Source organism: Dendrobates tinctorius, unplaced genomic scaffold (assembly GCF_039654945.1).
Source record: "Dendrobates tinctorius isolate UK_male_01 unplaced genomic scaffold, ASM3965494v1 ptg000154l, whole genome shotgun sequence".
NCBI lineage: Eukaryota > Metazoa > Chordata > Amphibia > Anura > Dendrobatidae > Dendrobates > Dendrobates tinctorius.
The window spans coordinates 8,294,703-8,322,616 of NW_027361821.1; the positions used below are offsets into that span (position 1 = coordinate 8,294,703).

At 41.6% G+C, this 27,914-nt stretch overlaps 1 protein-coding gene across 2 annotated transcripts in view; it reads left to right on the forward strand.

Annotated features, from left to right (window-relative positions):
* GRIA3 (glutamate ionotropic receptor AMPA type subunit 3) overlaps positions 1-27,914 on the forward strand; it is a 483,632-nt gene that overhangs the window by 242,753 nt on the left and 212,965 nt on the right. For both annotated transcript variants that reach the window (XM_073547601.1, XM_073547600.1), the window contains exon 4: positions 22,926-23,113. In XM_073547601.1, the coding sequence (XP_073403702.1) occupies positions 22,926-23,113 (188 nt within the window). The remainder of the gene's footprint in view (positions 1-22,925; positions 23,114-27,914) is intronic.

The window sequence follows — 27,914 nt, forward strand, 5'->3', positions numbered from 1 at the left end:
GAGTACCCACTTAGAGAGAGATCTGTCAATCAAAGGAATGTTGTGGGGAGAAGCTGGCTGAGGAGTTCCCTTGCACAAGTCAGCCAAGACATGTAGTCATAGGCCAGCTATTCAAAGTATATTAATTGTAAAATGCCCCAACTTTCAAAGAAAAATATTCCGAAGCTAGTGTCTGATTCATGTGGCCCGTAGTTCAGGTAGTATGAATTAGACCTTCATCAAACTGGTCAGACAAGTCTAGCCAGCTGAGTACACATATAGAAAGAGACCTACAAGTCAAAAGGATCAGAGTGGGAGGAAGCCACATGGAGACCTGACTCGGACTAGTTAGCAGAATCTAGTCAAAGGAGAACAAATATAGAATGAAACCTGTTAGTCAAAGAGATCAGGGTGGAAAGAAATGAGAAGGGGACCCTACTCAACTAGTCAGCTGAGTCTAGTTAGCTAATTACATAATTAGAGAGAGACCTGTCAGTCAAAGGGATTAAGGTGGGGAAAAGCCAACTGGGGACTTCCCATGGGCTAGTCAGCCAAGACCCATAGTCATAGACCAGCTTTTCAAAGTAACTATAAAATGCCCCAACTTTCAGAGTAAAACATGTCTGTCTACCACCGTGGAGCCAGTGTTTGATTCAGGCTGCTTGTAGTTCAAGATGTGTGAATCCGATGACAAGTTCTTTACACATTACTGTGACAAGTTTCCCTTTATTTACTTATATGGTAAGGCCTTTCCTATTTATCTGCACCTGTAATATCAAGGACATCTTAGGAGTTTTCATGGCTATTGAGCATGATTGAACCTGTAATTTTAGCAAGTGAGCATTATCCTGTGATATTTCAATTAGTTAGTATGTGTTTGAATATATTTTTACCTCTTTTGTTCTGCCTATATGGTAAAGGTTAAGTTTAATGATTTGTTTTTCATCTGCATGTAGAGGTTTGTTCGAATTGACCTCATGTCCCAATAAATCTGGTGCTTCATTTAGCATTTTAGCCAAAGGTCAGTGGCTCCATTGGGGATTATGTCTGATGCACTGGAAAACAGGATTTGGTATGCGCTGACTAGGCCATTTGGTTATGATGATGCAGACGGAGTCCCTTTGTGCTCTGTCAGACATCGCTCTCAGCCATATATATGCTTATTTGAGGCGGCCTACAAGACTCAGTCTACCGCATCTTAGAGCCTACTTAGGATAGACATACACGTCTGAAAATGTTGTCCAACAGAGCACACAGTGGCTCTGTCTTCATCATCAAAGTCAATGGCTTCATCAGCACATATGCCACTATCCTATTTTCCAAGGCTTCACACATAAGCCACAATGGAGCTCCTGACCATTGACTAAAATGCAATGTGAATACAGCCTCACTGTTACACTGTTTTGGTTGGGAAAAAAAAAGAAACCAAAATAAATTGAGAGTGAATAATGAAGTGTAGGTATTTTATATATCAACAGCCTTGTTTTACTGTAACATAGGTAAGGCATAAATTCTTCCCGATAAAATATTTTTCTTGCAGTATTGTTTATTATTAGCTGAAGCCTATTAACATGTTGAGAACTGTTTCCTAATAAAGTATGACAAATTACCCCAGTAAAATCAATTACCGAGTCAGATGTCCCAGTCAGCTTCCAGTTTGCCGAGGCCGGTGATGATTGGTGACTGACATAATAAGATTTCATTACAGAGATCTCAAGGCCCCACAGGTGTTACATTCAAGTGCATTGCTGCGAGCTTGTTTACCAGCATTTTGGGCTTTGAGAATACTTGTCCAATATTGGATGGCAATTCATTTGACTGCACCATTAGAATCCTAATTATTATGAAGTGTGAAACATATAATCTGTGTAATGGAAAAGAAGGAATCTATGAAAGTTATGAGAGATCTAACTTAATAATATAGGCCTGAAGTACAAGCAAAAATTTCCTCTATTCCTTCCATTAACCTGCAATAATAAAGTACGGGAGCTATATAAATAGTCTCTGGTAATAGCACTGAGAAAATTGACAGGTCAGACCAAAGCATTGAGAAAAAAGAACTATGGGTTGTTGTTAACAATGTGAATAAAACTCTTGTAATAATTTAATGGAAGCTGCAAAGAGGAAAGAGGGCAAAGCAATCTGAAAAAGAGGAGCATGTTCCTCTAAGCGCTTAATCTGCTAATAAAAGAATGTGACTTTAGATGGATTGTCCATTATTGGGACAACCCTTTCTCAATCTGAATGCTTTAAAATTAGAATACTTATACTCATCTCCCATGCCGGTGCCATTCCAGTGTCGGCACTCGTGTTCGCAGGGCTCACGTGAGGTTGTTATGTTACGAGAGCCCACCGTCCAGTCAGCGTTGGTGTCACTGTCCCTGCCTTCAAAAGTGTAAGTAATCAAGAGGGAGTCAGGGCTATGGCTGACAGCCACTTTAATATTTATCATGACCATCTTCCTACATTAATTCATGAGATCAATGGTGCCAATTTTGAGTCTTCTTTCTTCTAAATACTTAACTATTAATTAATTCTGAACATGGTTGAGGGCATACTATTGGTTTCCTTTACAGTACTTTTACACATCTTGTGAAGTAATAATATAACAAATATAACGATAGTCTATAGGGACACAATTAAGTGAATATTTTCAGGAATGATTGGTTTATATATAAATGTAAATATCATTATAATCTAGTACTGTAATTACCTATATCTTTTTTTGATCATGGGGTAAAACTCCTTGGTGCAAGATTTTTTTACTCAGTTTTTTCTGTATCTCTCATTCAGCCAATTTGAAGAACCAGGCTTCCCTGTTCTGGAATAGATGAAGGTCCAATGATAGACATTTATGGCATTTGCTAAACTGTATATGAAATATTAGCACTCCCTCTTGAAGTTATTAAAGCCGCTCTCACAAATAGCACCGACTGCCTGTGTGCTCAGAAGTACCGTAGATGAAATAAATATGTACAGAAATGAGTGCGCTGATAACATTTTTCAAAGCTAATCAGATACCAAATGACCTTTTGAACGCACTGAAGTGTATTATGAAAGAAGCTACCATGTAATTGAGTTATTTCTACTGGAAAAGGTATCTGTTATATAGGAAGAATGTGCCTCGACCTTCTTAGATGGAAAAAAGTTTCAAATCCCTGGTGAAGGAGATCATCTTTCTCCAAAATGATTTGGGTGAATTCTGACCAGCCAAACACTGGGACATCACAACCAACAAGCAAAGGAATCCCATGCCACTGGCCGAGGCATGGTGAATCGAGCTTCCTTATCCATCTGATACTTCTTTTGGCAGGTCATACTTATATTGTTCATATTGTACCATTCAAGAGGCAAAGAAAGAAACATGTTTCCAGCTCTATATACTGTAATGGCTATTGCTGCAAACTTCAGCACAGCTCCTATTCAATTGGATAAAGCATCAAGGAAATGTCATCAATATCATAAGCCCCAATGTATTCGTATGACCTTTCAGAATAACTGTTCCTATAGTGAACAAGAGTAAAGAAAAAATATTGACACAAGAAGCTTAAAACGGTTGTCTGATACATATGATATATGGTATGTGATGGCAAATTTAAGCATAGCAACTCTAATTTTATAAACTTCTTTGTCCCATAAGTTTGGATCTTCTCCTTTAAGTTGTGATGCATTTCCACAGGCTTAGGAGGCAGGGAACTTCTTGGTGTCATTGACATGTAAGAAGGGAATTGCTGTCTGGCTAAGTTTACTAGCTAAGCAGCCACCTTCTCTGTCACCACTGATGCAGACATGGCAAAAAAAGTGGCTTGTTCAGCCAATAGACTAAGCCAGACATTCAGCCCCCTCATATATACACACCGAGTGGTGAGAAAATTGCCTGTCACTGGAACCTTAAATAGTGAAAGAAAGTTAGTGATCTGCGCTGTTGGTACTGTTATCCATAATAAAGATTCATTATGCGGTATCAGAGTGTCTATGCAGTTTCATTCTCAACGCATTTCGAAGTTAACAAACTTCTTCAGGAGAACCACAACAGGTGGCAGCACAGATCACAAACTTTCTTCCATCATTCAAATACCACGTTGGATCTTCCAACCTGTTGGTGTTGCAGCAGCTGGAACAACTCCTTTCCAAAGCGTAAAAATTGAGTTGTGGGCTACAGAATGTCATAAGGTGAGCAGTTACTGTATCTTTTTTTCATATCCTGGCTTAGCAGATAAGATCCTCTTGCACTTGTACTGTCCTCCAGTCTCCTCTGTCACAGGAACATGTGGTATCTGGCACAGGACAATGGTGGCAACAAGTGCAGTAATGTATTTCATGTAAAGGTACTGTCACACTTAGCGATGCACCAGCGATCCCGACCAGCAATATGACGAGGTCAGGATCGCTGGTACATCGCTAAGTGGTCGCTAGTGAGCTGCCACACAGGCAGATCTCACCAGCGACATCGCAGGGGTCGGGGGTCGCTACTTACCTGTCAGACGAGGCGATCCTGACGTCCTCCCGCCAGCATCCACGCGTCGCTCGTCGTCACAGCAGGAAGCTGACGATGAGAAACAGTCCAGGACGATCTCGCGCGATCAGCGATAACCTGCGGGGGAGCGGTCGGAGGTAAGTATCAGACATAGCGATATCGCTAGCAATATCGCTATAACGTCACAAAAACCAGTGACATTATAGCGATACTGCTAGCGATATCGCTTAGTGTGACAGGCCCTTAAGGTTATTTGATTCTCTTCATCCTGTGAGTGGTAGAAAGGTGGTATAGCCAGACAACCTCCTTATTCCCTAAGCACTTGCTCTTGTCCTGTAGGATTTACCTGACAAATCATAAACTACTACATTGAAGGGCCTGTCTTAGGAACTTGAGCTGAAGACTTTTTTATACTTCTTTACTTGAAGTCCACATTGCTTTGTCTTCTATGAATGCAGCATATTGTGCCATGCAGCCGTGTGTACAGTGTCAGCACTTTTTACTGCTACATAAGGGAATTTGAACTGTCCTTTATCATTTCTGACACCAGAAGTGTGAGCCACAGTGAAATATTTCTGTACATTTTTTCTTTAAAAAAGAAATGCGTCTAGATCATCATATGAAGAAAACCAATAGGTAGAGAACTTCTGTAGACTCACCAAATGTCTTCCTATGTTAATATAGCCCTTATAATAATACCGCTCCCTTTACAGTTCAGGATAGCCTTAGGCCTAACACACACATCTTTGAATTCTCTGTGTTCTCGCCAACTGCCTACTTCTGCCCACCATGATACGTGAATCAGAACAGAATTTTCCTTACACTTCAGATTGTGACCTTCTGTTCTAAGAGCTGTGTCGCTAAGAAATTTTTTCTCCAATACTTCTGATCAAAATAATTAACTATTATTATTAGTTAGTTGTAAAACTGGTTTTAGTAGTGTTGTCTGAAAATAATTATATTATGTATCCATAACTTAATCTGTAAAAAATGAAAGAGCGCAATAGGGTCTTTTCCAAGTTAGAGGGTTAATATAAATACAATGTACATGTATGGTTGTCCTGAAGAAGTAGTCAGTCAACTCTGAAACGCGTTGACATTAAACTTACATTTCAACCTATCTATACGTGTGACTTAACCCGGAGAGAGCCAAACTGCTATATAACTTAATTTGTGACACCATTATTTTGGCACAGGTATATCTCCAAAGTTTCCATGTGTTACTCTCCTGTCCTGGCTGCAGAGTCTTGTTCTTTTATAGTGCCTCCCTTTGCAATATATGGAATATATGTTTCTCTAGTAATACAGCTGATAAGTGGGAGTGCCGGGTGTCGAATCCCCATCAATCAGACATTGATGACCTATCATGAGGATAGGTCATCAATGTTTATGTAGTGTACAACCTTTTTAAGTAAGAAGTTATTTTGTTTTCAATAAATGCAATATATTTGTACTGTATTTGTCTCAGTTTTGTAAATTTGTACTCATATCCAATTTCTCTGGAATAACAAAAAACATATTTATGTTTTCTAAACTTGGTGAAGATGAATTTTCAAAGTTACTAATTCTCAATCAATTAGAAATGCAGGCTTGTATTATCCAATGGACAGGAGGGGCAATTGCTCAGTGGTCATACTTACTTAGAGGTCTCATTCCCAATTCACTTAAGTCCTGTCCAACCACCCCCAGCATCAGGATATAGAATTGAAAAGATAAACAGTTAAATCTGTGAGCATGACATTTATGTGAGCATACGTTTATAGTCTGAGAGGGGAAGAAGCAGTTGCTAGACCTCTCCAGTAGACACTTGGGTACTTTGGAGCTGCCATCATAAATATTAGCTTTTTGTGATTTCCTGTCGCCATCAATAGTATCTGCAAAAAATATTCTTTTGATCCAAATGTTTAGCATATATTTTTCACAGATAGAATAGATACTGCTGCTATTAGAATGGGCCTGACTCCCAACCAATTTTTCACCAAACTACTCCACCACCCATAATCTGAATTCTGATGAACTAAGAAATTATTCCAAAAATTAAAGTGGACAGCAATGTCTGATGGTTGATTATTACTGTATATCATTTTAATCAAATTTCAAGACTGCCACAAAATTAATAATGCAGAGGTATTCTTATGTGATCATATAATCCAGTGTTCACAGACTTAATTGGGAGACCCTCACATATCAGATCAATTAAGCCAATATTTGTGAAATGTCAGGGAGCTTCAATGCAAAATCGTGACTGGAACGTAAAATAATATTGAAAAAGTTAAGACTTTGTCTGCAAAAACATGTACGGTACCTTGATATCATTAGTTAAGATTAATGGTTAACGTACGTAATTATCTGTAATCTCAGGGTGTCTGACTATAGGATCAACATAGGATGCATTACTATCAACTTACTTAACCCATTCATGCTGTACTGACGCCCTTAAGGGCCTGTCACACTAAGTGATATCGCTAGCAATATCGCTATAACGTCACTGGTTTTTGTGACGTTATAGCGATATTGCTAGCAATATCGCTATGTGTGATACTTACCTCCGACCGCTCCCCCGCTGGTTATCGCTGATCGCGCGAGAACGTCCTGGGCTGCTTCTTGTCGTCAGCTCCTGCTGGGCTTCCTGTGGTGCCGACGAGCGACGCGTGGATGCGCGCGGGAGGACGTCAGGATCGCCTCGTCTGACAGGTAAGTAATGACCCCCGACCTCTGCTATGTTGCTGGTGAGATCTGCCTGTGTGGCAGCTCACTAGCGACCACTTAGCGATGCACCAGCGATCCTGACCGTGTCATATCGCTGGTCGGGATCGCTGGTGCATCGCTAAGTATGACAGTACCTTTAGTGGAATTGCTAGAAGTGTGCATGGTGTGTATATTAACCTTAAAAACAAAAGCCACTTTGTATGTTAACATGATGAAAATACCTCTACTTGTGCACCTATTATCTATTGATCCATGCACTTAAGCCTCTTTATCCTCAGTATCTAGATAAAAAGGCTAAAAATACATAAAAAGTGACAAGAAAGACTAGTATGTCCTCTCTCACTAACATGGATAAGACTACCCAATATGAAGAGTGAAGTGACGCTGCAGATAGAGAGAAGCCGTAATTGTGGACCCCTGACCAGGAATCTTGGCGCATTACAATATCTCCACCATATTTTAGCCTGTTGTTTTAGTTTGCTTGAAAGTAACTCCTATTATAGAAACTTTATAACAAAAAAGATTCTGTGTTTCAGTTGGTACCTTCTGCTTTTGTTTCTGTGACTGTGTTTATCCAATGGTGGTTTACTGCTCAACTTACCCTATTATAAAGGCCTGCATACACTAATGTTGGACAAACATGCCAATGTATATGGGGGGAGCCAGCCGACTGATGGTTGGGAGAGATGTTGTTCACACCTGTTCGATTTTGAACTGCCGATCAAATTGTTCTCCAGGAGGTAAGACATAATCGGTTGAATCGGTTAAAGATTCAGCTCGCAGATTCCTTGAACACAAGAGCACTAGGCCAAATAAGAGCTCCTGAGTATGGGAGAGTTAGCTGAGATAGCTGTCAGATAAGCGAGTGATCAGAGCATCCTTCACCTGACAGCCATCTAATCTGTATGCACAGCTTACTGGTGTTGCTCATATGATTGCATAATATGATAAGATGACCACATTATGTTCTCTGATCTATTTTCCTGACACTGTTCATGCAATCTTCACTATGAGGTGCCTTTCTACAGTCTGTTTTTAAAGGGGTTGATCAATTAAAATACGTCATCACTTATCCACGAGGTCAGTGATAACTTGTTGATTGGTGGGTGTCCCAATGCTGGGACCTGCTCCTATGGCAAATTTTTATCCCAAACAGGGAACTTGTGTCCCCATAATAAAATGGTGTGGCAGGTTAAATGTCTGACTGCTGCTCTATTCATTCTCTATGATGTTGCTAGAAACGACCAAGCACAGCAGTCGGGAGCTTCATACGAAACATATGGACCTGTGCTAGAGCATACACGCTGCCTTTACATTCTAAGGAAGGGTTCAGATGAAAATATGCAAAATCATCTTTTTTTCATTAAAAAAAAATATGATTTTTCATCCATATTGTCATCCATATGCAATCCCCATGCCGTTTTTTGTGCATCCATTGACTTATAATGGGAGACTCTGGTCTGGAATATGTTCTCTTTGCAAACATCTTTATCACATGTAATAAAAAGTTTAGTGCTTTATTTTGTGAAGCATTTTAAGGAGGTAGTCCAGCAGGCTTGGTCTTGTTCAATATTAATTTCATCTTTCCCCTCCCACCCTGAAAACTGTGCTTGGCGGTCAAGGCCTTCCTGAAGTCTTTGCAGATCTATATTATCCTACAGTAGAATGGAGAGAAATGTGCAACATTATGGGGGGGAGAAGGTATCTGTCTGATCCAAACTCCCTCTACTGTGTCCTGTACTCAGCAGTTTACCGAATAGTGGTTCTGCTACACTAATCTGCTCAGGAAGTGCAGTAAAAACACATTTAGGGATTAGCAGGATAGGAGAAGTGTAGGGTACTGTGTAAACGAGCCTCTGACTCCATTACGCCCCTCATCAAGATTGGTATAAGCAACATTGGTCCTCATGAATTGGAGCCTAAAAGTAACATTTCATGTCATAATATAAACCTTTTGGTTTCTCATGTAACCTTTGTGATGCCCACAGCGGCACAGTACAGAATTCTATGGGTGTCATATCACATCAGTACAGTTTGGTGCATCGACAGTAACCGAGAAGGCAGATTCTTAGACAACTGCCTCATATATAATCTCATATTAAGAATAAATGCTTCTTATTAAAAAAAAATGCTGTATAATATGTTGTATATGTTTAACATTTTTTTTCCCGAATTTATGGCAATTAGAGTTAAATTTATTAGTAGACTTGATATATTTCCTTCCCTTCCTCCATCAATTAGGATAGCTTTCAGTAAGATTGATCTAAATTTCAATAATATCTCATTTTTGCAGCTCATTTACCTTGTTTTTTGTGCAGTTGTCATAGAAATAAATAGTTAAAGTTGGGGAGCATTGATCTGTGATGGTGTCTGACATTATTCTCCAGAGATGGTTCCTCTGCAATAGTTTCTTCTCTGTAGAAAAGCACTTTGATGCTTTTCTTGCCATATTTTTCCCCTGGAGTATAGCGGTTTGTAGAAGCAAACATAAAAAGGCATTGTATTTGTGAAGGACCTTTTGAAAGACCTGCAGGAATACAATGTAATAGAAAAATCTGATGTTAAAAAGAAGGATTTGTGATTGAGAAAGAATGTGGGGAAAGCAGCATTAGTGAGAATTCTGCACATTGTATGCAAGATGAGCAAGACAAGAAAATCATACATGGCTTTTGTAAACTTTTTAACGGAAAATATTCTGACAAAGTTATTCCTGACAGGATCAAATATGGGCATGAGGCTTAATGTTTGAATCTAGCAGCATTATGCAAAGTGGAAGTTCTCCAAACCTGGCTCCTAGTTCTCTGATATTCTAACACTGTGCACATTTCCTCTTCTGACTCTAGCACATTTTTATACGTCCTGTGTCAACCCTACAGACATGCAACTGCTTTATGAGTGCATAAGTCCAAGTGGAATTGCATATATTTGCATAGGTTGAAAAAAGACTTAAGTCCATCAACTTCAACCTTTCTCATCAAGTTCAACCTTTCTACTCTAATTTTTTGGGGGTTTTACAGGAAAATTGTGGCCAACATTTTTCTCAACCTTAAAAGGCCATCAAAAAGTTAAAAAAAATCTTTACACTCACCTCTCTGCCCCCTCTGCCTCAATGTCCAGTTCTTGACGCATCTTCAGATTGCCACCGCTCACACTGAAATACCCAGACCTCTCATTTTGAGTCTGTACTTTTGGCTTTGATGAAGGCCCAAGAGGGATCTGCACAAGAACATAAGATTATGGTCTCAAAACATCACACTGTGTGCTATGTCCGTATGTAGAAAGCTTCCAGGCTCCATCAAAGTAGTAAGTCCCTGCCCAACATGAGAGGCTTGGGGATTTAAGCACAAGTGGTTTGCGATCTGAAGATGCGGTGAGGACCATGCGGATGATATGCAGTGACCGAAGAGGTGGGCAGCAAGGTGCATGTAAGGATTTTTCTTCTTTTTACATACTACATTTGTTATTCTATGTGATCTGTTGATAACCCAGAGCATAATGAGGGACATTAGATTTGTGAAAAATAACTTCTCCATGAATTGATTTTTGGGGGGAAACGTGCAAAATTCAAATTTTGCTGCATCTGTTCATCTCTAATGGAGACTAGTGGGGGACTCAGGTCGTGTTGGCAGAGAAACAACAAGGGATATGTATTGTTAGTATGCTTTCTTTTATCATATTAAACCTTGCTTGAAGATTTTGAAATTAAATTCTCAGGGATGGAAAACATGTTTAATTATAACATTCAATCTTAACACAGCTTTCATTTTATAGCTAGCACAGGGAAAATGAAACAATAAATCAGATTTCTTTCTTTAAAGAGGTTGTCCACTACTAGGACAACCCCTTCTATATCTGAATGTTTGTCCTGGTAAAAAACAAGACTCTTATTCGGCATGAGAAAACAATTGCAACATGTTGCGAGAGGCTCCAATATTCAGATCACACGCACCCACACAAGTCTGTGGGTGCGTATGGAAGATCGGACTGCACTCTGAAGTCATCCTAGTGCAGGGCGATGTACGCTCACAGAGACAATAGAAAATATGGAGAAACTGAGCTCTCCATCTTATCCACAACTGTGCTGCAATTCTCTCAAGCGAGGGAATCGGATTACACTCAGAGTTTCATTAGCATAATCGGCCTGATTCTCTTGCATGAGAGAAGTGTGAGCGAGCCCTTAGTGAGACAGAGGTGGTGAATTTTTCACTGCCAGCATCTGTACTCCAAATGAGTAAGTTCTGATATCATTGCAGCTAAAGGCAGGTAAATACACTACAGAGAAGCAGAGGCTTGGAAGCCACTTACATGCAATTTCTTAGAGAGATATGAACACAAGCTGGTTATACTGAGTATCTTCCACCCTGTTCTTGCAGCATATTGCTGTAACAATCTTGTGTATGACATTCTGCCAAATTAAAAATCTGCAGCATGTCAATCTAGGTTGCAGATTGTCACAACGTAATTTAAATTTTGTGGTACAGAAATTGAAATCTATGTCAAATCTGCACCTTTTTCCCAAAGGAATCTGTAACCAAATCCCCAAAATTTGGTGTTTTTTTTAAATTATATTGTAGAATTTTAGTATCAGCCCCATATGAACGTCCCCTTAAGCTGGCAAGATGTGGGCAAAATAGTATACAAACAGGATATTGGTTTTAATAATGTCAAAACTTCTTAAAGTCGTTACGAGAATAAAATGGAACAGTAGATTATGGTTCACCAACCAGAGTCTTATTTTTGGCATTGATGTTTGACAGCAGGAGGGTTAAGGGCATACAGTAGGTCATTTGTGAATATCTGTTTTTCTCACAGCTGCCCAAGTCCAAAACATTTTTAAATTACTGCTGTGAAATGATCTGGCTGCAAACCCAAACACAAGCAGATATTTTTTGGCAAAAGTTCTAGGATTTGTGAATTAAAGTCTTCTTCTTTGTTGAGAGGAGGGGTAAATGTCAGAACCATTCTGGAGCTTTACAATCATGGTTTACAAGAACTGTTGAAAATAATTGAAAATGCAATGATAAAACACATAAAATCATAAAAAATGGAAAAATACAGAAAGTAACACTATATACAGATTAAATTAGTGAAAAACAACAACTGATGTTGAAATCTCTCAGCAGATGGTGCAGGTGTTGAACGGTACGGAGACAGATGTCTCTGTCACACTCACATGTAGATTGGTGGGGCTTGCAAAATATAAGAAACATTTTCCATATCTGGTGTTGACACAAAACGTAACCTTTGTATTCAAGAGTGCTGTGAATCAGTACATAAGTAAGTAGCAAGACATCTTTGTGACCCATAATTTTTGGTTAATCAATACCAGAGCCAGTAAGAAACAGCCATGTAATAACACGATGATTTGGGCAATATATTCTGAACCCGCAGCTGAACCTTTCACTGTGACTTTCTACTAATGAGATAGACAATATAAAAAAACTTACTATCACTGGCCCAGAATACCGTAATATTCTATACTTACCTTTATTAAAGAATCCTTCCCAAGTATATATTTTTTATTAAATATTTGTTTATGTGCATTTAATGCAGTGTGCGTGTATTAATATACTCACCGCTGCTCTGTCCGGTGTCCAGCGTCGTTCTGCTCCTCTTCTCAGTGACATCAAGACTCTGCAGACTCTCCAAGTCATGCTGCGCTCTGATTGACCTGGAAGTGGTTTTTACAATGTAAGTCTATGGAACACCAGAATGAGACCCCATAGGATTAAATTGTAAAAGAGACTTCTGGCCTATGTAGAGCATAGAGTGAGCCGCCTAGTCAGAATTGCAGTGACGTCAATGAGAAGAGGAGCAGAATGGTGCTGGTCCCTGTAGAGGACAGCGGTAAATGAGTATATTAATACACTCACACTGCAGTACATGCACATGGAGCGCCCCGCGTGGCCTGGGGGTACTCGGTACCGGGCCCGTCGACTTCAATGGGGGACGGTGTCATGTGGCGACCCGGTCCGTGGCCCAGAGGCGTCCAGTAAATGGAATAGGGGAAAGTTGTGTGGTATTTATGTGGTAAAAATAAAGATAATGTTTATAGATGGTGAAATACGTGACGCCACCTGTCGTATTCTGGTCAGAGGTGACCAGCACTGCGTTGTTGTTCCTCTGGGATGGATGTTGGACGCAGCTATGATGTTGTAGGCCTCCAGAGGTAGAGCAATAGTCCCAGGGCAAAGATGTTAAATAAATAGTAAAAATGGCTGTAAACGTTGGGGTGCAGAGAAATGAGAGAAAGACACAGAGAGGTGCAGTTTCTTTACTTTTTACTGGTAATAGGTTGCAGTCCGGAGTACCACATACAGGTGATGGAATGAGTCCGGCTCGCATGGAGGCATTCAGGGGATCCACCTTGCCAGGTGGGGATTTAGGACCTTCCTTTATACGCTTTGTGTATGGGTCTCCACTGTGTATAACTATGCTGTGACCCTCTATTCGGGATGGTTTCACTAACCTGTACAGCTGTCAGCGTGAGCATATTCCACGGGTACCGTTCTCTTTACCGTCGGCCCCGGGCTCCTTATCCGCTGCCGTGCCCTCAGATGATCAATGTGCACAGGAATTTACAATCCCCTGTACTTTCAGATTCTGCTATCAGGGCGTACAGCTCCTGTCAGCCTAGCACTCTGATGTCCCTTTTCTCTTTATTAGCGCTTCACTCAGGGGTCTGCTATATGCAGTATTTTAGCTTTCCTAGAGTCTCTGCTCTTGTCCTTTCCCTTTTCACAGATCAGCTGCCTGTCTTTATCTGACAGGATCTTCCAGAAAGATCTCTTTTCCTCACCTCCTCACATTGTAACTGTCCTTTCTCCTCACAGCTCACAACTGCTTTGTTTCCATGACAACTCCCTCAGCTGATTTCTAGCTGACTCACCAACCCCCTCTGCTTTCCAGAATTTATAAGGCATCTCCCTTTTCTGACCTGCAGCAAGAAATTGTGATTAAATCTATGCTGCCTGGCATGGGGGTCCCTTTTCTGCCTCCAAGCATGACTTCACCTCTTAGAGGGAGGCGATGTCACTGTGACAACCGGACTCTGGGGTGTCACACACATAAACACAAGGTTAATAAAAATATTCACATGGGAGAGCTTCTTTAAATATGTACTAGCAAAAGAAACTGTTCCCATCTGTTAGCCTCTTTTGGAATTGTTGAGCTTTTACATCAAGTGCGCTGTCTTAGGTATGAATTCATTCATAATTCAGCTGCTGAATCTGAAATTTGCTAAGAATGGCATCTCATACACTAGTCTTATACTCACTTGTGCAGGAGTAAGATGTGTCAAATTTATTAAAGGGGTTGTTCACTTTTCAGGATCCTCCATGTTGCTGTTGAGAGCAGGCAATTTGCATACTTCCAGCCACATTCTGACTAAGCGTGCTCAACATTGCGCAATTTACTTGTATTGAGCCAGTACAATCAAGTCTAGTTGGCATGTGACCACATATATGCAAATGTGACATGCCCCGCTTTCACGAGCAACATAGGAAAATCCAGACACAGTGCGGTGGCACGCTATAAGGACTCAAAGCTTTGCAGTCAAATAGAGTAACTGCAGTCTTTCATCAGGAGACTGGGCAACCACTTTAGAGGGGCACACCTTGTAGCCAATTTGCCACATCTTCAGCTGTACTTACACCACCGATTGCTACATGTGCCTGAAATAAGCAGATTATTGATTTGTGCTACAATTTGTGTTATTTTTGGCACAGGTTTTAAAAACTCAATCTGATCAAAGGTGGCAGGACATCTAACTTAAATCAACTCATTTTTTAAAAGTGTCAAGATGTGCCAAGAAGGTGCAAATTTTATTGCAAATTCTGACATTGCACAAAACCAATAATTAACGTATATAATTTATATATTCATTGCTTAGATCTGGGAGAATTTTTTAAGCCTTCACAAACAGGAACATTGTTTTTGTGTATTGTCATGACTATGGATGAGCAACCTAGTTTGGAAAACGTTCGCCAATCTCAAATTCGGCACAAAAGTTGTGCATTTAGGTTCGTGTTCAGATTCCCGAGCTTTTTTCCTAAAGATCGGCAAATGACGGTCAAAGATCAGTAAATGACTGAGTTCACTAAGGACTCTTTCAGACATCAGTGTTTCCTGTAGCAGCACAGGACGCAAAAGGTCCCACATGTGTGTACACTGATGACAGACGGATGACATCCCTGTGTCATCAGTGTGACATGTACCGGGGCCTGGAAATCACCAGTACTGTTGACGCTGTTCCTTGGCCCTGGGTTCTGTATATGACAGTTCACATCACTGTCCCCTGCTCATGCTGTGATCAGCACTAGCAGGGCACAATGTTAAAAGTTGTATTCAACTGTTAACAGCGAGAGCAGGTGGCGGCTGATGGGTGTATTCATCACCTGCTGCCTGCGCATTAAATAAATATTAAAAAAATATCATTGGGTTCCCCTGCATTTTTGATAACAAGCCAGGCAAAACTGACAGTGACGGGCTGCAACCCTCAGCTGTCAGCTTTAGCAAGGCGGGTTATCAAGAATAGAGGAGTGCCCATGTGCTGAAATCTCATCTCCCGAGATTTTGTTGCCAATATCTCCATCTGCGCATTCGTTGCCCCCCGGCGCCCATATTTCCGAAGTCCACCACTGGGGGCTCTGGCCTTTCACAAAATGTCAGCAGAGCCTCCACAGCACCACCAGACACAGGGTAGGACAGTGGCAGCATCAGACACAGGGCAGCGGGAGCACGGGACACAGGACAATGGCTTCACCGGACACAGGGCAGCGGCGCACCAATAAGGTATATAAGCATTATAATACGCACCCCCATTTTCCTCCCAAATTTGAGGGCAAAAAAGTGCGTCTTATAATTAGTGTTGAGCGATACCTTCCGATATCGGGAAATATCGGATCGGATTGGATCGGACCGATACCCAAAAAGTATCGTATATCGATACCGGAAACCAATGCAAATCAATGGGACAGAAATATTGGAATTAAAATAAACCCTTTCTTTCCTTGTAGGTTAATTCTACATGAAGGAAAACAACTAAGAATATTGTAGAATGTATTGGGGGAGGTGGAGGAGACATTAAAGGCATAGAGGTTTAGCCCAATCAAATGGAATAGCAGGAATTATTATTTTTTTTAAGACGTTCGGAGTTACAAAGATATTGACTATGTTAAAGGGGTTGTGCAGCAATAGAGGGAGATGTTCAGAAAAGGCACATGTTTGCGGAGTGTTGGAAGGGAGTGCTTTATCTAGCTTGGAGGTTGACTGAGCCCCTGACCCGGAGGACACGGCACGGATGCGGGCACCTGTATGCACAATAGACTGTGAGGAAAGCTTTGGAACTACATGCACTGGTATCCTCCAGTTATTCCTACGCCAACCCACTCAGCACTGCTACATCTCTGTGCCTGGCACTGCACCTTCTATGTCTCTTCACTACCTCTCCATCTACACTGCCCTGGGACTACAGCCCTACCTGTGGAGGGCCACAACATCAAAGCTGCACCACACTATCTGTCCCAGAGGATCTGTCTGCAGCGTCGGCTTAACATCTTCATTGCCGAACACCACAGGTGGCGTCACGAATCATTCACTCATAAACTTTAATCATCATCCACACGTTCAACATTTCCCTTTTACAATGGACGCCCAGGGCCACGGACCAGGTCACAGCTACCGTGACATCTCCCATTGAAATCAACGGGCCCGGTACTGAGTACCCCACCAGCCCTGGTGGGCGATCCAACTTGGTGGAAATACATATCAGAACAGGTTGTCTGGGCTTTTCACATAATCTCAGTGCATATCTAGGCTGCAGAATGCTGACAATAAGTAATTTACCTTCTGTGGCTAGTCTGCACAGTTCCCAAGATATCATCTCTTGCTTCTAAGATAAACGTCCAGGGGAGGGTGTTCTGGCATTGAAACGAGAACTTGTCATTTCCTCCTCCCTCACTAGTTTCACTTTCCATAGATCACTGTTCAGCGTGTTTCTGGGGGAAGAGCAGCTGGGAGGTCTGCTCGCAGCCAATCACAGCCATGCCATTAGTTAACATGCCTACATGCCTAACAGGATGTGCCCACACTTCTGAGGATTCCTCATTGGCTGAATCAAATCAAACTGGCTCATAGCATTATGGGAACTTCAGATTCCGGTATTCGATATGCAAAAAGTATCAGAACTCAGTATCGGAATTCCGATACCACGAATATCGGCCGATACCCGATATTTGCAGTATCAGAATGCTCAACACTACTTATAATCCTAAAAGTACGGTGAATAATATTAAGAAATGGTGTGAGATCCCACAGTATAGTAATGAAGAGGCGTCTATAGGGCGCCCATACATTACAAATCCTATAATCATATTAATAAATAAACACACACCCAGAATAAAGTCCTTTAATTGAAAGAATGACACAGACTCCTTTAATAAATCTAAATTAAACCATTAATCCGAACAGAACCTTGAAAAGGTTTGCTCATGTCTAGTGAAGACTTGCACAGATTTTTTTTACATACATTTGTAGAGTTAAAGCCTTTTATGGCTGGCGCTACTATCCACTGGCACAGAACAGTCACAGACTTCCGTTGACATCACGCCAACTGTGCAGCAGTTTCTCTTCCTGTTGACAGAGCGGGACTACTGGTGTCATGCTGATTGACAGCTGTCTTCCCCAATTAGGCAGTGGAGAGGCAGCTGTCAATCAGTGTGATGCCAGTAGTGCCGCCCTGTCAACAGGAAAAAAACTGCAGCTCTGTTCTAAGGGAACCACAAAGAATGCCCTGATACCAAAATACGGAAGACCGTGAGGCAAGCAGAAGACTGTGTAGGAAAAACAAAGGTTCTCCAGAAACTAATTGCAAAACAGCATAATCTTTATTAAATCAAATAATTAAAAACAAGTTTATAAAAATATCATTGGAGATGAAAGCTGACCATGCAAAAATTGGTAGCAAAACACTGGACAGAAACATGATAAAGCTGGTGTCCAGAAAGAATAAATACAAAACAGATCACATCCAATAAGGGAAATACCTCTAGAATAAATATACAATAAGAAGTATACCAAAATAGCAATAATTTAATGAATAAAGTGCATAGTGCAAAATAATTGTGCTATATAGGAGAATGCAGGACACATAAATTAGTTGATGACACCGGACATTTGCTGGGATTTGTTCCTGATCATCTCTATGGTGATAAAATAGTCCAAAAATAGGACTTAAGTAAAATCATGTAAATAATTCATAGAGAGGATCAGAAAAAAATAGTGCACACCATAGCTCACGGTAAATTGATATATTACATAAACATAAACAAATAAGAGCCAGGGGCAATCATAGATACCCAAAATTCAGGAGAGAGCCAGTGTACCCCTTGACACGCGTTTCGATGTAGATCTTCCATAGAAGGACTATTGTGGACTTTTTCAAAATTGTTATGATTATAGTTGACAAAAATAAGGCTATGTTCACATGTCCAATAGTGATCAGTTAGAACGGATCCAGTAGCAATCGATTAGCAAAAAAGAAGTGCAGATGCAACTTTTTAGTCCGTTTTTAAATAATTGATCTCTGCTGCATCCATTTTTTTTAACATAGAAGGATATGGAAAAGAGATCCGTTAATAAGCCATCTGTTTTTCTTCCATTTGTAACTAATCCAGTAAGCAAAAATGGATCCATTACTGGATCCAGTAAACAAATAAACAGATCCATTACAAATAAACAAAAAATGGATAGCTGATTAATCGATCTGTTTTCCATAGACTTCAATTGTTAAGAGATCAATTCAACAGATATAAAAATTTTGTCTCCACAACCTTTTTGCCAACTAGATTGCTGCAACAAGAGATTTGGAGCAATTTTTCTTTTATATAAACTCACTAGCTGAAGAGCCCGGCGTTGCCCGGGCATAGTAACTAACTGTGGTTAGTTATAGCAAATTATAATTATCCTCCATCCCATAGTCCTGTGCCCATATACCCATCATACATATCCGCGATCCTATTGGCCCGTGCCCATAAACCCATCATACATATCCTCCAGCCCATAGTCAAGTGCCCTTATACCCATCACACATCCTCCATCCAATAGTCCCATGCCCATATACCCATCATACATATTCGCCATCCCATAGTCGAGTGCCCATATACCCATCACATATCCTCCATCCCATAGTCCCATGCCCATATACCCATCAGACATATTCTCCATACCATAGTCCCGTGTCCATATACCCATTATACTGTACATATATTCGCCATCCTATAGTCAAGTGCCCATATACCCATCACACATCCTTCATCTCATAGTCCCATGCCCATATACCCATCATACATATCCTCCATCCAATAGTCCCGTGCCCATATACTCATCATACATATCCGCCATCCCATAGTCCCGTGCCCATATACCTGTCATACATATCCTCAATCCCATAGTCCAGTGCCCATATACCCATCACACATCCTCCATCCCATAGTCCCGTGCCCATATACCCGTCATACATATCCTCCGTCCCGTAGTCCAGTGCCCATATACCCATCACACATCCTCCATCCCATAGTCAACCATTATGACATCATAATGAGCAGTGGGGCTTGCAACCTATGATGACATCAGCGTCGCCATGGCAACCATTATGACATCATAATGTGGGGCGGGGCTTGATACACACACACTTTTGCCCCTATCTACATAATGGGGAACAATTGGTGAATTGGAACACGCGGGGTTAAAATTTCGCCTCACAACATAGCCTAGGACGCTCTCGGGGTCCAGACTTGTGACTGTGCCAAATTTTGTGGCTGTAGCTGCGACGGTGCGGATGCCTATCCCGGACACACACACACACACACATACATACATACACACACTTGAGCTTTATTTATTAGATTGAGGGTTTATTTTGTTTACATATGAAAGCTAGATGATAGATAGATAGATAGATAATAGCTAGGTAGATAATAGATAGATAGATAGATAGATAATAGATGAATAGATAGAGAATCTGCTCTTAAAGCAGATACTTTATTGTACATACCGTATATACTCGCATATAAGCCGAACCGAGTACAAGCCAAGGTACCTAATTTTGCCTGAAAAAAAAAAACGGGAAAACTTATTAACTCGAGTATAAGCTGAGGAGGGAGATGCAACAGCTACTGGGTCCGCGAGTCTCCCCTCTCCATGTGAGTCTCCCCTCTCCCCGTCGGTCCATGAGTCTCCCACAGGGGTGTTTCTTACCCACTTCTTCACAGCAGCACCATCCTGGAGGAGCAATAGCAGTCATGTAGGCAAGCGGTCTGTCTCCCCTCTCCCCTGGTCCATCTCTCTTCCCCTGGGTTGTTTCTTATCCTCTCCTTCACAGCAGCAGCGGCGGTGGAGCAGCGCAATCCTGACATGTATTGAGTCCTGGAGGTAGTGGCGTGCCGGTAACTTATGGAGCAAGCGGTACGGCAGATGGAGGTTGCGGGTGGCCAGAGTCCCCGAGGTAGCGGCATGCCGGTAACTTATGGAGCAAGCAGTAGCCATACGGCAGGTGAAGATTGCAGGCGGCCTGTATTTTCAGTGTCGCATGCTTCACTTCCGGTGATGTCACGAATATTCAAAAGCCATAATGAGTGGGACCGGAAGTGAAGTGTGCACAGTGAAAATACAGCCTGCCCGTAATCTCCACCTGTCATATAGCTACCGTTTGATCCATAAGTTACCAGCACGCCGCTACCTCCAGGACTCAGGCTGCCCGCAACCTCCACCTGCCCAATGGCTACCGCTTTCTCTATACAGTGCTGGCACGCCGCTACCTCAGTACATGCCAGGATTGCGCTGCTCGGATTGCGCTGCTCCTACGCCGCTGCTGCTGTGAAGGAGGGGGTAAGAAACACCACCGGGGAAGAGAGATGGACCGGGGGAGAGGGAAGACCGGTGGGGCGACTCGAGTATAAGCCGAGAGGGGCACTTTCAGCCTAAAAAAATGTGTTCAAAATCTCGGCTTATAATCCAGTAAATATGGTATGCATTTGGCATAAAAAAAATCTGGGTATTTTATGCCTGCTGTTATTTTAATTTCCCCTTGGAAGAAGATACAAAAAGCTTCATATTCATGTAAATTTATTCATTGGTGCTATGCAAACGCATTTCAGTAGTGAAGCAAATATAAACATGTGCAATGGTAAAACATACAAGTATGTGCAGATATTATCCAAACACGATTATTTTCTGAGTATTGTGATAAGCTGTACACAACCATTACTGTGCAAGGTCATCTCGGCAGCTCTAATCACTGATCTTGTGCTATTCTGGGTTCATTGTGTTTACTTTTGATTATGTGGTAGCATCTACCAGCAATTAAATTACAAGGCATTCAAGAGCTCATCCCTACATGACTTGTTATTTCTTCACTTCTATTACTTGCTTTCAGCTAGTGGTCTATTCAAACTGTATGCATCCCACAGTAGATAAGCCATGAAGTGTGAAACCAAGTATAGAACCTTGGGAGCAAAGGCATAGCTAGGATTTTGGTTAAGAGGGGGGTTAAAACTTCTGAGTCGTCCCCTAACCGGGAAAACCTAGTTACAACTATGGTGATGCAACCTAATAGTGGATGTAGGAGGAGCTCAGTAGATGACTGGGCTGTTGCTGAAAATAATCTCTATACAAAAACAAACATTGGCATCTATATTATAATGTACTCCCCATAGGTCTCTATAGTATAATGCACTACCCATAGTCAGATTCAATATATTATAATGCACTGCCCATTGACTTCTGTAGCATAATGCATTCCCCATAAAAAATTAAAAATAAATTCAATACTCACCTCTCCTTGCTCCCCTGCTGCTCCGAGCACCAATACATCTCAGGACAGGGGGCGCCAAGTAATGACATCATTGCGCCTACTGCCAGTGTCTGAGTCAGTGACATAAGAGGCAGAGGGGGATGATGGGAGAAAGAGAGTGATGATCCCTCTCGCATCATTGCTGCAGCCGATACAGTTGAACTTGCAATGACAGGCAGGGGGCCCAGTACTGGCAGCGAGATGAAGTCTGCGCATGCCAATACAGTTACAATAGCGTATCTCTGTGTGGGCCCTTCCGAGCGCAGGGTCCAGAACGACCACCCCTTCTGTCCCCCAGGTAGCTACATTACTGTGTGGAAGCCCACTTTGAGCTGAAAGTTTTAGGATCTAAATTTGATGTAGTGGAGCCCATGAAAGAGATTAGGCCTCGTAGTGAAAATCAAATTACATCCTTCATTATTGTGTTGGGTTGTTTCATCAAACACAGGTGGTGGTCTTTTATTCCCAACATTGTTTTTCCATTTTGTATACGGCAATCATATCCAGGTTCTTGCTACCAAACAGCAATGGGGAGAATACAGATCGTACCCTCCTCTTCTTCATAAGGCCCTCACATCAGCCGTATTTCCTGGTTTATTTTACCAATTTGAAAGTGAAAATGTTAGAAATCTAGCTATTTTGTACCTTCCAGTCTGCGTTTATCCCTTACAACATGGAACTCACCATCTGAATTCAGAGGGATTGCGAATTGTAGCAATATGTCCCGCCAGCAGGTAATATGATACTGTAATAAGGGGATAGCAGGCCATGAAGTGATAGGGAGGGACCGCAATGCCTGCGTGATATATGTTCCCTGAAAACCATTTTGCAATAATATTTTTTATTAGAAAGTTCTCTTTTCATATTCTTAACAATAAAGAGACTGATTGTGTCATTTCTCTTCCCCAGGATTTTCTATTCTTCAGGCCATTATGGAGGCAGCGGTACAGAACAACTGGCAAGTGACAGCTAGATCAGTGGGGAATATAAAAGATGTGCAGGAATATAAACGCATCATAGAGGAAATGGACAGACGTCAGGAGAAAAGATTTGTAATCGACTGCGAAGTTGAGCGAATAAATACAATTTTGGAACAGGTACATATTTTTCTAAAATTTTATATATTTGTGAGTTTTATAGAATGGGAATGTAAAACAATCCATGTGATAAAATAGCAGCATTCTTTTCTTATTGCTACATATTATGGCATATATTGGCTGGAAATAGGAGATATAACTGGAATCCAAAGCTGTTCTGAAAAGAAAATCAACATCTTATCAAAGGTCAAGTCATGTAATACTCGTCATGCTGACTGATCATTCTTGAGCCGCAGCTTTGCTTTGTACCAGTCATTCTTAATATATTTTGTGTGACACCCCTTGCCAAGTAAAAGCTGGCCTGCTCCCATACTGAAGAGGTAATCTGTATAACAATGTCTCTTTCGCGATTCTTTCTACCTGCTAAACAAGAATTCAACAATATTTTACCATTATATTAACAGTTGGCAATGCAATCCTATTATGTACTGAAAGCCGGAGCAGTAAGAAAGCCCTTAATGGAATCAAAGATATATAAACAGTGGTAATTTTATTGTCTGAAATTCCAAGTTAGTTTAAAAGCAGCTACTGGGGTTAAGATTACAATAAAATGCATCCGAATAATTACAAGGAACATAACAGAATTAAGTGAGTACAAACACCTCACCTCACAGCCAGCATAGAAAGATAGTAGCCAACCGTGTTTGTGAGGATCAAAAAATGTGCACCCCATTATTTCCTTCCCTTCACTCTATATTATTCCTTGGATTTTGCTCTTCTGCAATTTTAAAGCAGTTTTACAGTTCTACAAACTGATGACCTATGCTTAAGATAGGACTACTGGGAGTCTTTACTCCAATCTATTGTCAGTTTAAAGAGACTATGGCACTTCAGCAAGTGCTGTGTCCCCTGAAAGAGCACTCCTCCTCCCATCAACATTTTTATCCTTTTATCTTCCTAATATATTGCACTCGTCATATTATATAGCACTGTGTACTTACAATTACTCATTTTGCCTTTCTACTCAGTTAATTCTTGTTATCCATTAGGTCTATGACATCACGTGATTAAAAACAGACTAGCTGAATCCTTCTAAGCTCCATGTAGAAACAGGAGGTCAATTTTCCCTGCATGAGTCATAACTTCAAAGTCATTTGCAGGGGGAGGAGCGTAGCAGCTGGGTCAGGAGGTGAGGAGGGGGATGACTCATGCAGGGAAAAGAGATTTGCTGGTTCTACATAGAGCAGAGAAAATGGAAGATTTTCCTGGGTAGAAAGGCAAAATGAGCAATTGTAAATTCCTAGTGCTAGATAATACGATAATTGCAATATAATAAGAGGATAAAAATTTGATTGGAGTGCTTCTTTAAAGGGAAGCTATCATCAGAAAATAATCCATGGCTTAAATCGTTATTTGTGCTACACATTTAATTTTCTTTTTGTTTCTTATCACAGTCTGTATTAAAAAAAAATAGTTATCTGGTTAATTTTCCCACTCCTACTTCACGGCTTTTCAGGAGAAGTTTTCAAAAGGCTTCTTGTCAGCAGAGGCAGGATTACAATGTCAGGTAGCACCTCTATACCTGGCAGATAATACAGAAACCAACTGTTATAGGCAATGTCGTAGGTGACCCTGCCCCCACCCTCTTCACAATGATCTTTGGACAGGATTATTAGATTTGTCAATTCAAAATATTGGGTCTGGGTATGACCATAATATCTATGGAAACTATGAAACAGGAAATTAAAATCTAAAAAAAAGCATGATTACTAAATCTGTTCTTTTAAGGCCGAAGTCACACTAGCGTTGAATAAGGATGAGTGTTATGCGATAAAACATCGCATAGCACTCGGACCACTGTTAATCTTTGGGGCAGCTCCCACCACCGTTTTTTTTTTCTCGGGCTTATTCAACGTGTGAGAGAAATTGCAGCATGCTGCGATTGTACATGTATATCGGCCGAGACTCACTAATGCAAGTCTATGGGTGCAAGAAAAAAAATCGGACACCACACGGACCATCCATGTAATTTGCGATAAATACGCACACATTTTCCTCATAGCAGCCCATTAAGCCAATAAATTCAATGGAGAAAATCAGTGAGAAAAGTAAAGCAATACGGATGTCATACGGATACATAGGTGTGAGAAAATCGCATCATCGCATTGCAAATGCATTACACACGGATGACTATATAGAGAACATTTGTGCGACTCTCGACCGAGACAATCGGACTGATTTTTCATATGTTACGTGTGACTCTGGCCTAATATAGATCATCATATGAAAAACATTGCCAAAAAACTGATTTAAACAATAGTTTTTTTTAATAAGTTTTCTATTGGCTGTTTCCCTTTAATACATACTTTAATTAGCAGCTACATTTTTGTTCCATTAGGTGATTAGGAAAGAGCTGCACTTGTTACTAACAGTATTGACTTTTGCATTGTAGCAGTGCTAATAATAAAGGAGGGAAGGCACTTGCTCAAGTTCTGTGAACTAGAGATGAGCAGATCGATTTGTGAGACTCTGGTCCAGTGTTTCCCCCACTGAACCACCTGTGTAACCTGACAGTTTGACGCGGTCCTACAAATCTATTCATTTCTGAAAATTCCAGTGCAGTATTTGATTTGTCATGGCTGGCGCAATGTTATCTGAGCAATATGACACATAGATGATGTCACGCCAGCTCTGGCTAATCAAAGGTCACTCATAGAAGATGGAAAGGTAATAGATTCACGTTACACCCATCTAACTGTAGGTACCACTGACTTACATGCTAGACTGGACTCCAGTGAATCAATCAGCTCATCTCCACTCTAAACCCTTCAAGCAGTTGAATAGTGCTGAAATCATGACCCCCTCCCATAATGATGGTGGTCTAGCCTAAGTAAAGTCCATTAATTTTATAGAACTAATAGCTGAAGAGCCCGGCGTTGCCCGGGCATAGTAACTAACTACGGTTAGTTATAACAAATAATAATGATTATATCTATATATATAAAGCTGAGTGTATAGCCCCGCCCACTCCGCATAGCCACATTCATTATAATATCCCACATCATCCCATCAGCCAGAGCCACCGGACAACTAACACTAATATCCCACATCATCCCGTCACAGCTGTTGGTCTACTACCCCTAATATCACACATCATCCCATCAGCCAGAGCCACTGGATTGCTACCCCTAATATCTCGCATCATCCCACCAGCCAGAGCCACCGGACTACTGCCCCTAATATCCCACATCATCCCATCAGCCAGAGCCACCGGACTACTACCCCTAATATCCCGCATCATTCCATCAGCCAGAGCCACCGGACTACTGCCCCTAATATCCCACATCATTCCATCAGCCAGAGCCACTGGACAACGACCACTAATATCCCACATCATCCCATCACAGCCACCGGACTACTACCACTAATATCCCACATCATCCCATCAGAGTCACCGGACAACTACCCCTAATATCCCACATCATCCCGTCATCCAGAGCCACCAGACTACTACCCCTAATATCCCACATCATCCCATCAGCCAGAGCCACCGGACTACTACCCCAAATATCCCACATCATCCCATCAGCCAGAGCCACCGGACTACTGCCCCTAATATCCCACATCATCCCATCAGCCTGGGGTCAGAACCAGAGCGCTGAGTGGAACGGTCATAACTTCCATACCAGGGATCCCTTTAAGAGAGGCCTGGCATCAGAACCAGAGCGCTGAGTGGATTTGCCCTGACTTCCATACCAATGATCCATAGAAGCCTAGGGTGAGAATCAGAGCACTGAGGGATTTACCCTAACTTCCATACCGGAGACTCCTTTAAGAAAGCCTTGGATCAGAACCAGAGTGCTGAGTGGATTTGCCCTGACTTCCATACCAATGATCCCTTTAATAGAACCCTGGGGTCAGAATCAGAACGCTAAGGGATTTGCTCTAACTTCTGTCCAGGAGATCCCTTTAAGAGAGCATTGCCCTGACTTTCATAAAAGGGATCCCTTTAAGAGAGACATGGGGTCAGTACCAAAGTGCAAAGTGGATTTACCCTCTCTTCCATACCAGAGATCCCTTTAAGAAAGCTTGGGATAAGAACCAGAGCGCTAAGTGGATTTGCCCTGACTTGCATACCAATGTTCCCTTTAATAGAACCCTGGGGCCAGAATCAGAGTGCTGAAGGATTTGCCCTAACTTCTGTACAGGAGATCCCTTTAAGAGAGCCTGGGGTCAGTTTCAGAGAATTTGAAGGCAATTGCCCTGACTTCCATAAAGGGGATCCCTTTAAGAGAGGCATGGGGTCAGTACCAAAGTGCAGAATAGATTTGTCCTCACTTCCATACCGGGGATCCCTTTAAGCGGGGCCTTGGGTCAAAACCAGAGCGCTGAGTGCATTTGCCCTAACTTCCATACCGGGGATCTCTTTAAGAAAGCCTGGGATCAGAACCAGAGCGCTGAATGGATTTGCCCTGACTTGCATACCAATGATCCCTTTAATAGAACCCTGGGGTCAGAAACAGAGCGCTGAGGGATTTGCCCTAACTTCCATACAGGAGATCCCTTTAAGAGAGCCTTGGGTAAGTACCAGAGCATTTGAAGGCAATTGCCCTGACTTCCATACCGGGGATCGCTTTAAGAGAGGCCTGGGGTCAGAACCAAAATGCTGAGTGGATTTGCCCTAACTTGCATACTAATGATCCCTTTAAGAGACCCTGGGGTCAGAACCACAGAGCTTAGTGGAACGGTCCTTACTTCCATACTGGGATCCCTTTAAGAGAGGCCTGAGGTCAAAACCAAAGCGCAGGATGGATTTGCCCTGACTTCAATACCGGAGATCCCATTAAGAGGGAAGATGTGC